This window comes from Mirounga angustirostris, unplaced genomic scaffold (assembly GCF_029215605.1).
Source record: "Mirounga angustirostris isolate CCGP_5_RB_7025 unplaced genomic scaffold, mMirAng1.0.hap1 SCAF_15, whole genome shotgun sequence".
Lineage (NCBI taxonomy): Eukaryota > Metazoa > Chordata > Mammalia > Carnivora > Phocidae > Mirounga > Mirounga angustirostris.
In genome coordinates this window covers 49,105,818-49,124,377 of record NW_026991723.1, presented here as the reverse complement: position 1 = coordinate 49,124,377, position 18,560 = coordinate 49,105,818, and the positions used below count along the sequence as shown (strand labels likewise).

Below are 18,560 nucleotides of genomic sequence, written 5' to 3'. Positions count from 1 at the left end.
TAGCTTTAAAAAATGGAGCAGTGTTTCTCTATTAGTAATTCATTATATCATAGTTTCTTTCTTTGAGTATATTATTAAAAATAGAAATTATTTGTCCATTGTTAAGACTCACTAAAAATTTTATTTTAGCCTCAGTACAATCAAGTGACTCCACTGTTTCCCTATCATATTAAAAGAGAGGTTTTAACTTGATCACACAGTTATCTTGGATTTTTCTTTCCCTTTAATTTTAGCTCTTAAGCTCACTGCCTAGATGGCTAGTAACTGGTATAGAACCAGAGATGTGGCTCTGCAAATTTTACTGGCATAATACTTAGCTAATATATGTTGCAAATTTTACTGGAGTAGATCTGATAATTGGAATGAGTGCTTAAGTCAATACCACATTTTGTTTAATTACTTAACCTTTACCTCTGCAGCCAACACATGTCTTCAACAATTAAACTGTCTTTTCCAAATTATCAACCCCCTGAGCTCCTGCCCACCAGATGTACCTTGGAAAGCAGAGTTATATATTCAAATTTGTCAATTCCTCCCTTAAGAGTCCTGGTATACATACTCCCTTTTTCCAAAACTTCAATTAGCGTCTAAGAGCACACTTTGAGTAATGCTAATTTAGAATGCTCTACCTTCAAAAAATGACATTAACCTTGAAACCTTTGTTATTTTGTGGGGATTTTATATGCGCACATAACTGAAAACTCCAGAGAAGGAGGGCATGTTCACCATAAAGCTTGATCTTAATAGTTCAAAGGGTGTGGAGACCCAGTTTCTCCAGGCTCTCTGCTGGTCTCCTGCTGTCTCTACACTATGGACTCTCTGCAGCTACTCAAACAATGGTGGGAGGGGCTCTAGGGGGCCGAGAAATGAGCAAAGGGGCCAAAGCCTTCATTTAAAGCATTTGTGGTTTCTATGATGTAAATACTCCCAATGTGGCCACTTCAAGCTACCAACATGATGTCACGGAAGGCAGAGTAGGTTATACAATCAGCTCTCATGAGCTGTTAAGGGTCAGCTGACCTCTGGCAGTTGCAGTTCCAGTGTTCAGATTTTTTACATCACCAAGTCCTGAGGGACAGCTCGAGTTTCTTCTTAGTAGCTACTGGGGAAAAGGAGGAAATGTCTTTTCCCCGAAATCATCCACTAGTTTTTGACAGTATCTCATTGGTTTCCATACCCATAACTTGATGCAGTTTCTAGGGAATTAAAAATACTAATTAAAAATACTAATTGGCTTAAGCTAGTCCCAGGGTTCACTCTGATCTGTGGACCATACCACTCAAATGTTCATCTGGATAGAACAAGAGTGAAAATCCCATTCAGAAACAAGAGAACTATTAAAAAAAAAAAAAATCACATAAAAGAAAAACCATTTAGATCCCACTATCAGCACTATACTACTTGACTGCAAGCTCTATGAAAGTAGAGGCATCTCTATACTCATCTTCCTTTTTACTGACAGCCCTGATAGATGTTCAATAAATATGTGTTGAATGAAAGTTAAGTAGCTGGCACTCAAGAGTTTTGACTGGATAATGTAAAAAGTAACAATTTTTAAGTAATTTAATCACTAGCCTCTCATTAAAGTTTTCCTTGGATTTTGATACATGGGCCAGTATCAGAACAATAGTTTTGTACATAGTCAAGTGAGAGTGATTTACACCCTCCAAAATGATCCACAGTCATTATATTAAATTCTAGCTTATGTCAGGTTATGCTGAGGGACCAGTATATTTTTCCAGTTTTTACTGAGAATTGACCCATTTCCATGCACCAAATAATGCTGTTATCAGAAAAGAACCTGCTTGAAGCTGGTAATAGGCATTTCACTTACTGCACCATCCAACTAATGGAGCATGCAGCAGGACTGTACAGTGGTCAGGAATACCTGATGTTGGGGAAAACAAAGATCAACCAGACAGGCACTGCTTCGGTGTCGGCAGGTCATTATTGATTAATTTAAGGGTTTTTTCTATATTTGGGTGGGGGGAGCACCTGAAATAATTTAGAAGTAGCAAACAGACAAGCATCTCTCTTTTATTTCCTCTGCATATAACAGTTTTGCAAATATTAAAATAGCTACTCAATTGTTTTCTCCCTAGTGTCCTATGTATTCTGTGGACTATGTGGAGATTAATAGCAGCCTGCAATAATCTGTTGTCCTTTGTGGAAAAAACTATGCTGCTGTTTCTGGAAAGAAATAATTGGTACGTAGCTTATAGAGTCAACGTCTGAATTTAATGGAGCATAAAGGGGTGGTATTTCTCATGAAGGAGGCATATTATCCGTTTAAACAGCTTTCAGTCTTGCACATAAATTAGGCCTTCAACAAGCTTTGGAAAAAGAGAAACCACAGAGTAATGAATTAACATGCTTGCATATTCCTAACAAAGAAACCATCTCTTTTGAAGAGAAAGCTCCAGTGTCTCTGCTACATTTGGAAATCTGAAATTAATTATTGACTTTTCCATATTGTTTGCAGCCACTTTGTTTGCCCATTTATTGTAAAATGTATATATGGTAATTGTTTTACAGGAGCTCATAAAATTCAGACTGCAAATGAGATAATGTATGACCAATTTATTGCATATGCCCTTCAGACACAGAGCTACACCTGGCATAAAGGAGAAGTGGTAAATGCAACTTTGTCAAGGTCTTTTCTTACAGCACCAGGGCAAGAAAATGAAATGGTGAAATTCTCATGTAGCTGCAACTGAAAAACGGTTTATATTTTTCTCTCAAATAGTCCCCGCGCCATTTAAAAAACTGGGGTGGTTTCTAGAATCTATTTTGGTGACTATGTTAAAAGTGGCAGTAATTTCTGGAGTACAGAACTTGATAAATTCTTCTCCCATCTAGTATATATAGTACCATAACTTCCATTCTTTGAAGAACTGACCATACATCAGTTATTAAGCTTGCAATAAATTTAAGGAAAAATGAATATGAAATATACTTCTCAAGTTACATTCTCTATATATCATAGCAGCTGTGTCAGCTAGGAGGAACCTCATTCATTCAAGCCCAAACCACTAGGCAAGACTGCCCAACACTGACAGAGGTGACCAATAATCTCCAGGAATGGAGACTCCACACCTACTATGACAGCTTGTTCCAAGAGTTAACATCAATAACCCATTCCACTAAGATCTTTTTTCCTCCACTGAATTGAAACCATTCTGGCTCATAGTTGACTGATTCAGTTTTGTCCTATGTCATTATGAGGTAAATAGGGAGAGAGTATATTTTGTTGAGACTCTTTTACAAAAGACCCTGCAAGATATGATGAAATTTGATCTAACTTCCAACGAACTGATTAGCAACCTAATATAGCTATAGTGCTTAAAGAGGATTGTATTTAAGCAGAAAATATTTACTTAGCATGTTAGAGAAAATCAAAAAGAAACTCAGTCATCTCAAGACAAGGTAACAGAGAACTTTCCAAATACAGAAAGCTCCAAATGTAAAATTTTATATTAATTAAAGTTAGTATAATGCAAAGGAATTATCAACAATAAGATCATTTATTAAAGGGTGGTGACCATGAAGTTCACATTCAACTAAGACTTTCTTCCTTGACTTGATACCTTGAAGAGAAATGTGTTCCTACAAGGACCAGAATTAGAACTGAATGTAGCGCCGTGCACTCTCACCCACGAAGTGCTGGTTTTGCAGAAATAGGGCAATTCACTACGCACAGGAGCAGGACATTCGTTTGGGGAGTTTCGTGGGGGGGGGGGGGGTTCCGCTTTTTGTTTTTGTTTTTGGCTAATAAAGGACAAGAGAGAGTTTAGCAGTTAAAAGAATGTATGTGGGGAATCAGTCAAAATGAGGTTAAGAATTCAAGCTGCCCCACCTGAGAGCTGTGTAATCTCCTGCAGAATCCTCAACTACTCAGTCTCCGTTCTCTCCTCTAAACGGCAACGATAGTACCAACCTCTTAGCATGAGGATTTTATAAGATCATGCATGTAATGAATATAAAACACTATTTGATTGCAGACTATGTGTTCAATGACATCACTTGTTGTTGGCTCTTGTGTTCTTAGAGTTGTTATGTTGTTGTTGTCTTTTAATTTCCTTTGAAGGGAGGAAAGAAGTAATACTGTATTTGCCTGGTATTTATTTAAGGTAAACTAGTTTAACATCTGTGCCTTTTTATACATGGTATTAAAGAAAACGGAGTACTGCAATTGACAGGCAAACAAGCTACAGTAGAATATAAATATTCTTTCAATCCTTTATTCAAGTAATTAAAGAGGAGGGAAAAAAAGAATTGGGTGTGGAAGAAATATTAAAAGTTACTGAGGATTATAAAGTCCACTTATTTTAAAAATAAACTAATGGGAAATAAGAAACCCATTTTCCTTTCTTGAAGAATAATTTCCTTTAGGAAATTCTTACTAATTTGAGGGAACAATGATTATACCTTGGATTAAGTCTACTCAAGAAACGTTTTGGTATTTTGGAAACATAGGACTATGAAAGCAGACAAACTTGTGTTACTGCCAATCTTTCCCTTACTGGGTGGGTGAACTTTGCCACTTCCCTTAGTGTCTCTGAACATCAGGCTCATATTCTGCAAAGTGGCAATAGGCAATGCAAGCTTGTCTTGAGAATTAAGTATTACGGTGTTTATGTTGCAAGGTCACACATTTATTTACACTCTTCTCAGATATACAAAGGAGACAGCTTCATCATGTTCTGTAACTGGTCTGTGTTTTCTCTGAGCTCCTTCACTTCTCACCTCACAAGAGAGCAAAGAAAAAAAGCAGTAACAGCAGAATATGATAAATTCAATCCCACCCAATATTTAAACACTTTTTTTTTTTTGGTAACTAAATACCTTTTGGAAAAATCATTCTTTTGTATTTCCTTCCCATTCCCTGCTTCCTTCCAAAACGGGATATAGGAATGGAAAGATTGGGGGGGCTATGTCAATTCATGGATAACGCCATAGTTGAAGGGACGCTTGGATGTATAGAGGAAAGTTTTCCCCTGACAGCAGCGCTTTCCCAGGAGATAGGACAACTGTTATGTTTTACTCCATCTGGCTCTAACTCCCTAAAACTGATAAGGAACCATGAACATTGAGTAACTCTGGGATGCTAGACCTCCCTTGGGCCTAAGAAAACATTGTCTTAATCACTGAAAAATCAGGCTGGTGTTAACTACCAGTCCAACTATGATTTCAATCCACCGTATCAAGCATACTAAAATGGTAGTAAGTACAATCACCTTGAACTTTTCCTATTTAAAACTGCTGCCTTTTCCTCTTCAGTAAATTATCCAGTGGATTTCTTCACTAATAATATGTGTTCTCTTGAATGACTTTTTTTTAAAGTTGAGTATATTTGTTTTATTCTTTGCTAATGTGTTGGTATCTTCTAAGGCGAGTTTGGTACCACCCTATCTCTGAATCTTCTATCTTCTGGGAAATTGCATGCAGAGCACTTTGGGCCTGTTCTCTATTTCTTTGGGGTCTCGTGGTCTTTCCTGACAATTTGGCCCCATCAAGTTCTTGGGGCTTGCTGCAGATGCTTTTTCCTTTCCTGACCTAGTGGTTTGCTCTCCATCTTTCAGACCGGCTCCCACTACTGGAAGCCTTGACGATACACACTGGCATGTTTCCCAGTCAGATCCTGAGCTCATTTGCACATCCTTGCCTAGCAGGCAGCTGGTGGAAGCAGAGTGGTGCTTCCACAGCACAGGGTACGAGCATGGTCTCCGAAGTGCCTTCTATTAGCCAATCCTGACAGGTCTACTATTGTTCCTCAGGTACAATTGTCACATGTGAGTAACTGGTGTAGCCTTGGTGGTTCCTCAAGGATGCAGGACAGAAGCGACTCTTTCCTGTAGTATACCCTTTAACCTAACTAATATAATCTCCCCTTCTGGTACCCTAGTCTAGAGAGAAGAGGTTATGACATACATCTTTGGCCATTGTCTCCCCTGTTCTTCCCATCCCTACCGATAGGATCAGCTTTTCTTTTCATTTGCTTTCCTAACAGAGAGAGAGCGATTCCTTCTAAGTCTTCCAAGCTCCAACCTTATGACTTCTCAAGAATGAGTGGACTATGGGGAGAAAAACTGGCTTAATGACAATGGAATATAAATGGACAGGCATACAGAAAATATTAAAATCACTTTACATGTGAAAGATCTGGACTATAGCAATTAGTTCAACATTTAAATTATGATTATTATGCTGCCTAGATGGATAGCTTAATAACATGGCCAGATACTAAGTATGCATTTCCTAGTCCCAGATTATAGTCAGGAAATAATTTAATCTCACTTGACTACAAGGGGTATCTGGATTATTTGCCAAACTTCTAGGGCATCCATTGAAGTGCTACTGATGGGGAAACCATGCAGCAGGGCTCAGCTGGGAAAAGTAATTCACAAGAAAAGAGCTACAAGAAGCTTGAGCCACAAAGATTCATTATTTTTATTTTTTTGTATGGATCTGGGAATCAGATTTGCTATGGATTGAGGGAAAATTATTGTTAAGAAGCTTCTTGCTCTTCTTTATGAGACTTGTTTTTTAGATTTTTAAACCTCAGTGTATCATTTGATTTGTAGTAAAGGCCAAATGGTACAAAACAACTGATTCTAACCCTTAAGAGGGACTAAATATTAGGACTAATTGTTTTGTAGAAAAAGAACATATACAACATATACTCTATCTGTGAATAACCCAGGAATCTTATCTAAGAATTACAAATGAATAAATATATATTTGGTAAAATATTATGCATGCATTTGCTACTATATACCTGTTATACTCTTCTAAGCAAATAAAGAGTTTGGTTAGCTATTCCACAGATTCACACTGCCTATAAATCATATCCCCTCCATGCCAATCCAAACCAAATATTAGCATAATCAATGAAGGATCTGAGTATTAGCCTTTTGCCTCCTAGATACAAGTATCATTATTTTAATTAAGTAATGTGATCATTATATTATCAATTTCCAGATGGCTCTTCTTTTCCAAATTTCAAATAGTTGATATCTACTGAATTTAAAGAACTAGCCCAGGATAATTGTAGTTATTTTCTTATATGTCATCCATTCCATCATCAGTACTTTCAGGATGCTTCTCCTAAAGCATCTTAAATATTGCTGGGTTTCTCACTTCCCACCATGTATTTGTTAACTGCTGTTTCTAGTGTCCTAGATCCAGCTTCTGTAGAAGAAATTCCTCCAGATTTAGTGCTTTTCGGTCTTCCTATAGAAGGTACAAACTGTGTTTACCTCTGCCTTTATCATCAGCTCATGCTATTATTATCCGTTTACTGTTTCCTCCATGAGGGTGCTATTTCCTCCATTATTTTCCTTCTTATATGTCCCCTTCAATTACAAGTTCTGTCTTTTTAGAAAGTGGCTTGTTATGTTCAGTCTTCCCAAGACTGTCCGAAAGTCGAATCATTTTTTCTAGCATCCTAGAAATCCTGGACTGAAAATTAAGTGGGAAGAATGAGGCAAGGATAAATATAGTAGAGCACATGGTCTGGGTCAAGATAATGTGCCACCAAACAGAATTAGTAATATACCATCACGTTCTCTTTAAGTGTCCAAGCTGAAAGTATGTACTGTTAACTGGAAAACATCTCATCTATAATGTATATTTTCCCTTAAAGAACAGTTTTTCCTCATACCTGGCTACCTGCCTGCCAAGTCTTAGCCCCTTTTAGTCTCCAACTTTAGTTTCCAGAGTTAGTTTAATCCCATTACCTCAAATGCCTTCAGACCTCAGCATGTGCAAATCTTTTGGAGGATTATCTAAAGATGAGATCATCTAGCTAAGGGAAATTAAAATCAGAGTAGAGGTGTGGATTTGGATCATCAGAGGATTTGAATTGCTTCCTTCCCTTGCAATCATCTGATTTATCAAATTCCAAGAAATCATTTTCTGCATTATCCCAGAAAATGTTGACAGGCAGTGAATAAAGTATATAGAATTTGGAATCAGACAGACCTGAGTTCAAATCCTAATTCCATGACTACTAAATTCTTTTATAGAAAGGACACATTTCTGAGCCTCAGAGCCTTATCTATAAAATTGGGATAATTTCTCAAAGTATTGCTGTGCCATCAGGACTTGCAATAATCACAAGTGTTTAGCACATCCCATATGTGGCACATGGTAGGCATATAATTAGTAGTAGTTCTTTGTACTTCCCTCACAACTTTTCACTCCCTAACTTTCCCATACCTTAGGCTCTCAATTCTACCACTAACCTTTTAAGATCCCAGGGTTCCCTGGTTTCCAGGAGGTCACAGACATACAAGCAATATAACAGAGAAGTTGTTACTGGTATCCTGCAAAGTCTGTAAAGCAACCTTAATTTCTTCAAATGACAAAGAACATTCTTATTCAAAGAGCCCTAAGCTGAACCGTGTATCTGGGCTCCTTCCACAGTGGCCCGAGACAGCAGCCCATGGTAACTGTGCTTGTTTTCTAACATGCCTCACATCTCATCCTTAGTACTTGTAAGATGCACCCACTAATGAACCCTGGGTGTTACTGGAGTCTCACTTATCACCATATATTCCTCAATGGTTGTTTCTGGTGTCCTTGCTTTAGACTCCTTATAAGAAGAATGATATAAGAAGGTTATATAGCATGGCTGGGAAATCATCCTACAGACAAAGATAGGCTAAATTTCTGAGAAGTGATCAATTACATCAAAATTATCATCAATGATATCAATTACATCTAGACACCCATGACTAATTTTCAACAATACTGCTACCATCAGGGACTGGGACCCCAAGCAACTAAATAGTCCAGACTTTCCTCACCTCCTCTATAGCAGAATTTTGGTTAAGCAGTCTTTAAGGTCCTATGTGATCTCTTTCTTGAGACACTACTCCTATGGTCAGGAAGGATGTGAGAATTTACTGAAGACACAAGTAAAGGAGAAACCAGAAGAAAACATTTTCTGAGGTATGTCTCTGCATGGAACTTTGCTTGTCTGAGCTCAAGATTTCTCTCTCTCTCTGTGTTCTACACTCAGAACTCGGGTATCTGCTTCCCAACTGGCAGTTCCCTCTTTCTGGAATGAAGGATAAAAGTCAGAAAACTGAAGATCCTTAGGGAAATGAAATTGCCTAGAAGTGGGATGGAAATGGAGGGGAAGGTGAAGTCAGCCTATCCAGGACAAACCTCTTATTCCTGGATTTTTGAAGAAAAGGGAACTAGGTGAACTAGTTGCCGGGACAACCAGCTGTTGGGGCAAGGAAATGGGAGACCTGTGGTTGCTCCTGCTCCTGCCCCTGTCCCTGGCAGTCTTCCATGGGGTCAAAGGCTGCTTGGAATGTGACCCCAAATTCACAGAAGATATTAGGTCCTTGCTGGCAAAGATGGTACCCTCAGAAGTCCCCGGCCAAGTTCATCTGCTTGAACGGCAGATTAAGGAGATGACCCATTTAAGCTTCAAGGTCTCCCGCAGGGACAAGATGCTTCGGCTGTTGGGTAAGGGAAGTTTGAGTCCCTGAGAGTTTTGTGGGTTAAAGGGAGAAGGGGAGGCAGGGAAGAGTGCACTTGGGTCCACATAATTTCCTCCATAGATGTAATTATTCCCCTACATGTACCTTTTACTCCTTTCTAGCTGTTCATAAGGTTATCAAGTTGAGAATATGGCTGAAGAATGAGCTTTATAAACTGGGCAATGAAACATGGAAAGGTGAGATACTGTTTCAGTGATAAAAGACTGTATTGCCCAAGCAAGTATAAGGAAAGTTCCCTTGGAAAAACCAGGCAAAACAATTAGGACTAAATTCTGAAGGGAAAGGCTACCCCCTAGTTTCTGATGTCCATTCCATCCCCTCTTAGGTGCCTTTATCCTTCAAGGCAAGCTTCTCGATGTCCGCCAAAACCTGGAATCCAAACTGAAAGAGATATTAAAGAACTTCTCTGAAGTTGGTAATAAAAGATGTCTATCTAACAACACTGAAATTATGTGAAAGGAATAGGAAATGAGGGTGAGAGGAGGAAGGTGGTTTCATATTACAGTTATTTAGAATGGATGGAGGGGTGGCTGGCACATCATGGCTAACCAAATGAAGACTATTGGGTACAAATATGGCAAACTCTAAGTTGATTATAGGCTCATTAGAACTTTCTGATTCTCTTTTAGCTTGTTCTGAAGATTGCGGTGAGTACAGTACCAGGGACACCTTAAGAATTCCCTCCATATTTTCCCATCTCATTTGCTCTATATGGCCATATCTCTCCCACCTGTCACACTGAGAACCCAGTTCCTAGAGTTGGGATTATGGGGGTGGGAATGTCAATCAGACCTGACAACAAAATGTATCTCATGAAATCTCAAATACAAAGAGTTTAGAGGTGCTTAGAGGCCTTCTAAAGTATAGCTTATAGCGCATAGGACCAATATACACTGAGGCATCATTTTTCCCACTTCTTCCCCAGAGAACTGACTTAAGTTACAGAAGGTTTTGACCCATCAAGAAATTTGATTGCTAGGGGAAGAAGAAATTCACAGCAATGTAACATTAAGAGTCCTGGAAATGCCTGAGATCTAATCCATACTTGATGTCTGAGCTAAGAAAACTCCATGCCATGGCCCCCTTCCATTATTTTTCTTCTCTTTATCAGTCGTGACTGAAGGTCCTATCCTGGATTGTTGGACCTGTCTTCGCATCACCTCCCGATGCTTCAGAGGAGAGTATTGCGGAGGTAACAAAGATTGTAGTATGGCATTTGGAGGGGCCAGGGATCAAGGTACTGAGTTGTCCATTCATTTATTCTACAAATATTTGGTGAGCACCTTTTATGCAGATAATGCTAATGTCACAAATCAGAGTTAAATTATTGGGCAAAATTTGTACCAGGATGAATTAATGGGCACTGGATCAACCGAAGGGCTGAGAAATGGAAAGACCAGACTAAAGGTGGAGAAATTAGGCTAGGGGCAGTAGGGCAAACATTTTGTAGAGCCTAAGGATCTAAGAGTAATAAAGATCAGAATAACTAGTAAACAGTGATGGAAGTGGTGAAGATTAAATGTTATTTGAGCAAATTATCTGATGCTAAAGAGAGTCATCTATTATGGATCAAGTTCTCAAGTTAGTATTTTTCCTCTCCCAAACTCATTTTCTATTTTCCTCTTTCTCCCTCCAGAAGAGGATTCAAAAAAGGCTGAGAGTCGAGAGATTGCACTATTTCTGATATTGCTAACAGAAGTTGTGATATTGGGAAGTGCTTTGTTACTGTGAGTTTTCCTCCCTCCACACACACACTGGGTCAAGCATTCCTTTGTCAAGGAGACTACCCAACCTCCCCCCGCCCCTCCAATGGCAATAAGGGGAAAAAAGTCATTTCAAAGTTTGGGATACAATACTGACAGGAATGAAATGGTCAGAAGTTTATGGGATAAAAGTTGAACCACAGGAAATGGAGGAGGTACAATTAAGTATGAGGACAACTACTGGAGCAGTATCCAGAAAAAGGGAAAGAAAACATGATTATGTAATTGTCTTTAAGAGTTGGCCTACTAATACTGAAGTGGGGATTATGTTTCTCTACTCTAGATTCCATATTTGTGTGTCTCATCGGAGGAAAATGAAGGCAATACGGAGTTCATTAAAGAAATATTTGGAGAAGGAACTTGAAGAATTAATGAGGATGACAGATGAGAAGGATGATTTTGGAATCAGATAATAAATACATGGACACAGACAGGAGGTCTTTCACAATTCTCTTAAGTGTTGACCCAGAATGGAAAACTCAGAATTAAGCTGTTTTATGGTCATAAAGTTGTAGTATTTTAAAACTGAAATAGAGTTTCTCTAATAAAGATCCTTATGCTATCCTGGGGCAATGGAAGCAATGAAAGGGCAAATGATATACCCAGAGTTGCACAGAATGGAATGCTGGTATGTTGCAATGTACATAAAGATAATACACTGCATGATAATAAAAAATGCATGGTTGGTAACTCTCATCAATGGCTGTAATTAGAATATTTCTATTTCTTTTTTTTTTTTTTTAAGATTTTATTTATTTATTTGAGAGAGAGAGAATGAGAGACAGAGAGCATGAGAGGGAGGAGGGTCAGAGGAAGAAGCAGACTCCCTGCCGAGCAGGGAGCCCGATGTGGGACTCGATCCCGGGACTCCAGGATCATGACCTGAGCCGAAGGCAGTCGCTTAACCAACTGAGCCACCCAGGCGCCCCATGAATATTTCAATTTCTAAGGCTGCTTATTTCTATCTTTTTATTTTGTTACTGTTTCCATATTTATATATGGTTCAATGTAGACAATTTCTTTGATAATACATAACATTTAATCTTCATCATGATATCTCACACACACATCCAAAATATTCATTCTGAGTAGTTGAGAATTGTCCCATTTTCCTCTAAATCTATGTTCCATGACTGAATTGGATATTAATTTCTATTTCTTTGAGTTGTTTCTGTTGAATTCTTCTTATATGGATGGCAGCCTATGAAGTCCTTTATATCTATAGCTAACTGAATTCTCACAATAATTTTAATAGTTGGATAAACTGGATACTTTTAATACAAGTACAAATTACCAGTATTGACATAGGAAGAAAAAATAGCCCACAATTACCAATATTCTTTAAAGAAATTTAAATGGTATGAGCACATGCTTAAGGAAAAGCCTAGAATGAAATACAACATGTTGATTTTGATATCAACCTGGAATGTGAAACTGTGATCTCTTCCCAGATTAAGTGTCTGGTACTTGGTTGTATCCTTTACTAAAGCAGGAAATACAGGAGAACAAGTAAGTTTGATGGAAAAGGCCCAATTTCAGTTTTGAAAATACTAAGTATTGATTTTGTTGCACTATCAAAAACAGATATTCACTGTTTGGCTTTACATTTAAGAATATAGCAAGAAGATCAAAGCTAATGAAATGTATTTCAAAGCACTTGAACAAAGCAAGTTGTGACCCTGAAAATATAACTGAGATCATCCAGGTAGGAGGTAGAGAATAAGTGATGAAGACCAAGGAGAGAGTACTACAAATTCCCTCACGATGGTAAAATTAAATATAACTGTTCTATATAGTCTTACTCCTTTGAGAGACTTTGAGATGTTGACCTTGTGTTGAATTCCCATCAGTTTTAGGACTATTTTTTTCGAGTGTATGATCCCTCCACCTGAAGAATTTACTGTAATTACTTTATAATATAAATCCAGAGCCTGGTCTTTATCATTTCCAGAATCGCCAGTATGAGGAGGGGCTGGTTGTGTTATGTTTTATGTGTTTGTAATACAATAAAATGATGATGATCTAATTAAACTATGGGTTCATCTACTAGGAAAGGTCTTGTGGTACTTCTGTTTTCAAATGTAAACATGATACAAAATTAATTGCTTTCAATCCTAATTTAAGCTTGAGCTAACAGTTAACATTTGTAAAAAGGATATGTAAAACCGTTTTCCAACAAGCACTCAACCAAAAATTCATTTATAGCAATAGTGAAACAATACAAATCATTTTATTACTGGAACAATCATATTTTAAGAGCTAAAATATACTCCAATGTCCTGATGTCAACACTGCATAAAGCTTAGCTCTAATATTTCTGTAGAATCTATAAATCATTAGAATAATATATTTCTCTGATAAGTCTGAGACTCTGGCACAAATAGTGTAATTTTCTGCAACCCTATCATTCTTGGGGCTACTTTATTAAGAATCAGTATTTTCCAAGTTTTTTTTTGTCTTTTTTCAGGGGAAAAAAAAAGGGACAGAGGTGAGGTTTCACTTGGCTTTTACTAAATGAAAATTTAATAAATCATTTTATGTGGAGATAACATTAAAAGGTACTAGGCAATCCAGTTAAGGTACTCAAAACATGTTATTAGAATACAAAAAATAAAAGCTAAATAATGGGATAAAACAATAGCTGGGTAGATACTGGAAACTTCTTAATTTCCAATTATTAATAGTCTTTCCAACCTTACTGCTTCGCATTCTGTCTCAAAGGGAGGTTGTACCTTCTACCATCTCAGGCAAATGCATTCTTTTGTGATTTATATTTCACAAAATGATTTATACTTATATTTCCTGAGCTGCAGCTTCTTCTAGAATATTCCTTATTTATCTCCAATCACCCATCTCCCTCTGCTTCAATACTAGATCTTTTCTCTCAGTGTCTATTAATATAAATTAAGGCCTCTTTTCTTTATCCTTTAGCCATTTCTGCCTACCAAATTTCTGCCATGCCAAATTTCTTAAAAGAGCATTCTATATCTTTTTATTTCTTCATTTCTAATCTTTCCTCAAATCACCTCATTCTGCTCCTCACCACCATATGGAAATTGTTCTAAGGTCGTCAGTGATCTCTTAATTGTTATATTCAAAGAGTTCTCTTTATTCCTCAAGTTACTTGTCAGTTCTAAGACTTGTCAGAGTGCTAATGGTTTCTTTCTTAAAGCACACCTCTTACATGAGGCAAGTTTTGTTCTTATGTTTGTTCCTATTTTCAAGGTTTTGATCTTATTTTTTAAACCATGTTTTAGTTACTTTGGGGAGGGTCTTCTTCCTCCTTTGCCTACTTATTTAGATACTGAGCACCACAGAATCTACTTCAAATCTTTTCTTTCTTATACCTGATGGTATCTCATACAGTCAAGTGATTTCAACTATCATCTAATAATTACATCTCCAAATTCTTAGGCTTTTATTTGCACCCCCTTCCCAAGGCCTCAACCTCTGTTTCTGAATACATACTGGATATATCCATCTAGACATAAAATAACAGCTTTAAACTCATCATGCCTAAAACTGAAGAAAATACGTGTTGAATGCCGACTATGGACAAAGCAATTCACTAAGCATTTTCATGATTATCTTCCCATAAATCTCACAAAATTATTTTCAGCCATTTTTGTATAGACATAGAAAACTGAGGCTAGGCGAGTTTAAGTCACTTCTTCCAAGTGGTTACTTGGTAAGCGGTAGAGCCAGGATTCAAACCCCAAATCTTAAGCTTTTCTACTAGCTGGCAATGGCTCTATGCATACCGTAAATTACCCAGAAGGTAGAAATCCCAACTTATTCTGGAATCCTCTCTCCTCTTCAGCTATCCTAGCCAGTCGGTCTTCAATTAGCATTGATTTTCACTCCTAAATCTTTTAAATCTCCCTGGCTTCTGCCACAGCTGAAGTTTTGCCCTCCTCTCTTAGGGCCTATTGCAATGGCCTTCTAATCAGTCTCTCTGAATCCCACCTCTCCATAAACCAAATCCATCCTTCCTTTTGCACTCAGAATGATCAGTCTATAAACACAAATTGATTTCAAACTCCTAATTAAAATACTCCAATGGCTCCTCCACTCCTAAAAGAGAAGTGTAAACTCTTTAATACAGTATTTCACACGCCTTCAGTTTTACCATCCCACTCTATACACAATCTCACCCTTGGCCAACTGCCTTCCTAGGCCTTCCCTTCTACTTAGAGTTTGCCAAACACACTGGATTTTTTTTCTTACTCCTAGCCATTACTTGCTATATGATTTCCTGTCTTGATTGCCTGGTAATATTCCTTAGCCTTCAAAATGATTGTGATTCAAAACCCACACTTAAAGCCATCTCATCTCATACAGTCTTTCCTGAGATGGTCAAACCAAATTACCCCTAACCTCCAGGATCCACAGTAATTAATATGCTTTAATAGAGCACATCTCACAGAGGACTGTTAGTGGTTTGCACATCTCTTCCCTAGATGTGATCTCCTCAAGGACAGGGACTATGCCATGTTTATCTTCATATTCCCAACAACTAGCAATGTATCACAAAATTTTACATCACTGTAAATATCACTTACTCAAGGAATAATTTCCTGGGGCGCCTGGGTGGCTCAGATGGTTAAGCGTCTGCCTTCGGCTCAGGTCATGATCCCAGGGTCCTGGGATCAAGTCCCGCATCAGGCTTTCTGCTCCTTGGGAGCCTGCTTCTCCCTCTGCCTCTCTCTCTCTCTGTCTCTCATGAATAAATAAATAAAATCTTTAAAAAAAATAATAAATAAATAAATAAATAAATAAATAAAAGGAATAATTTCCTGACCCTCCCCCCAACCTTACGTTAGCATTTCCAACTACATTAAATCACTACCCATTCTATTTTTGCTTTGTAGGAATTAAGGGATATTACATAACCATGAATTGAATCGGATTCCAAGAGGTCAGAAATCACATCTGCTGTTTGTGCATAGAGCTCGTTGTAGTACCTGACACAGTAAAAAATGAATATTAGTTTAATACAAATAAGAATATGTAAATGAAGCATTGATGAATCCTGTTATTTAGAATTGAGCATACCCTAGATATTCTTAATATTACCACATACACTTTGTCTACCAGATTGCCTACTATAGTCTCAGCCTTTGCAGCTTGATGTTCAACATTGCTGTGAAATCATGAAATAAGAGCTACCTTAACATTGTTTGGAGCTAACACATTCCATGGAATTTTAGATCAGAATTCGAATAAATACCAAATTCCCAACTCAAGCACACAGGTTCCTAGTGACAAACCTAATTCAAGGGCTATGGGAAGTTCTCAGCACCTTCACGTGTATGCCTGGGGAACTTGGCTGACTTTGCCCCACCAGCCTGCCTCACTGCCAACTGGACCAGAAACCTGAAGAAACCCTAAGCTTTCTAGGTATTCTCAGGATTTTTGACATTGATCTAAATCCAGAAATTAGCTCAGAGCTCAGGAGACTGAAGCATATCCCCCCTCCCCGAATTACCCTGATTATGGGGATAAGGTGGAAGGTGGATAAGGGGCAGTGAAGATGTTGGCATTTAGATACCTGATGGTCTTAAAAGTGATACACACAGGAAGCTCTGGAACATTACACCGAGCCTTTGCTTTTCCTGACTTCAAGATGCATGTTATTTTTCAACTCACCTAAAAATAGGTTGAATAGCAAGACTGACTAAAAGGACAGTAGCTAAAGTCAGAGGAAGGAAGTAAATATCTCAAGAACAGATGAAGGGCACTTCGCACTCCACTTCATCTCAAGGAGCTTGCCTAACTTCAAGCCCTTGGGTTTGCATTTTCAGATCTAGCACTGCTAACATTGCCAAGTGATTTTATACTTGCATGTACATCTTCCTATTAAAGAGGAAACAAATACAAACTCCTTCCAATCAAAAGGCAGCAATGACAGGTAGGCATATTTGTCTAGCCTCCACTTTGGATGGTCACAGGGCTTTCTGTGAGGCATTGCTCTGAGAACACTTCAAGCCTTAACCTAAGGAGGCTTCATCAATCTGCCTGATGAGGTGGCCCTTCATGATTTCTGCTGAAAGTACTAATAAGCACAGGCTCTTCAGGATTCAGAATTCACATTTTCTCTTTCATCCATACTCTCTTTATCTTACTAATAGTGTCAGAGAATGTTCAACAAGATTTTCTAGGGAATAAAACACTTCCTGGTTGTCTCTTTGTCACTTTGGAAGTCTATGTGAATAATACTTTCAAGCCAACAAGACATCATTCATTAAGTTGTTGTTTCTATAACAGATAACCTCAGTCTGGGCTATGAAACCAGTCCAAAGAGAGTTCAAAGAAAGGAGTGAAATGTATTACATACAGAGTTTGTGATGTGGTGCTTATTAAGACATACCAAACCATGTCTAAAAACCAACTGTATATCCTTGAAAAAAAAATACAAGGGAAATATATAGTCATTATTTCTGGGTGGTGTAGGTTACAAGTGATTATTATTTTCTCCGTGTTACTTTATGGTGTTTCCAACTTCTTTTCTACAGTGAACTTGCATCTTACTTATGTGGAGAAAAAAGACTATTTAACTTCAACACGAGGGCAATAGGATTTCCATGGCAAGTACCATGTAATACAATTTGTTCCAAACTGTCCAATGGATTAATTTAATCCAGTATTTAGTTTATGGAATAGATTTCACATAACAAAGTGGCCCGTATTACTGCCTCATAAGATTTCGATCCTTGGAATTAAATTTGATTTAACATTATTTTTCCTGTCCTATAATTCTGGTGTCTTTTGTTTTCAAGGTTTATTGTGGTAAAATTCTTTCAGTGCCTCCATGTAATGCACTCAATACCATGTGGAAGGCTAAAAAGAGATGTAAATGCAGTAATTTTTTAAAAATAAAACTAGTAATAATTAAAATTATTATTATTAAAGCAACAACATATTTGCCTTTTATTATAAGGCACGAAAGGCTTAAAAGTTATGTTTTCAATTCTAAACCCTTAAACTAATCCAGGCATTATATGCTAGTCATCTGCCAACACAGTAAGGTAGGCTAAGGACCTGGTTCTCTTTCATTTGCTATCAACTCTTAACTTGCCATTAGTGTCTCCCTTTTGCTGTCATATCCCATTTACAATTTTGGTATCTCATGGTTATTTCCACGTGTTTTCCTCTTTTTTTAGACAGCACTGTCTAATAGAAATATAAACCACAGAGGGAATTCTATATTTTTCTTGTAGCCACATTAAGAAAATATTTAAAAACAGGTGAAATCAATTTTAATACATTTCAACCCAAA

At 37.7% G+C, this 18,560-nt stretch overlaps 1 protein-coding gene across 2 annotated transcripts; it reads left to right on the top strand.

The window, feature by feature from the left end:
* The first annotated feature begins 9,251 nt into the window (after positions 1 to 9,251).
* On the top strand, positions 9,252 to 11,694 carry IZUMO3 (IZUMO family member 3). 2 transcript variants are annotated; one of them, XM_045881969.2, is made up of 7 exons: positions 9,252 to 9,483; positions 9,620 to 9,694; positions 9,844 to 9,933; positions 10,148 to 10,165; positions 10,630 to 10,710; positions 11,155 to 11,245; positions 11,565 to 11,694. In XM_045881969.2, exons 1-7 carry the CDS (start codon positions 9,252 to 9,254, stop codon positions 11,692 to 11,694), a joined length of 717 nt encoding a protein of 238 aa, XP_045737925.1. The 2 variants fall into 2 exon arrangements, with proteins under 2 accessions (XP_045737925.1, XP_045737926.1); XM_045881970.2 differs by lacking the exon at positions 10,148 to 10,165.
* The last annotated feature ends 6,866 nt before the right edge of the window (positions 11,695 to 18,560 follow it).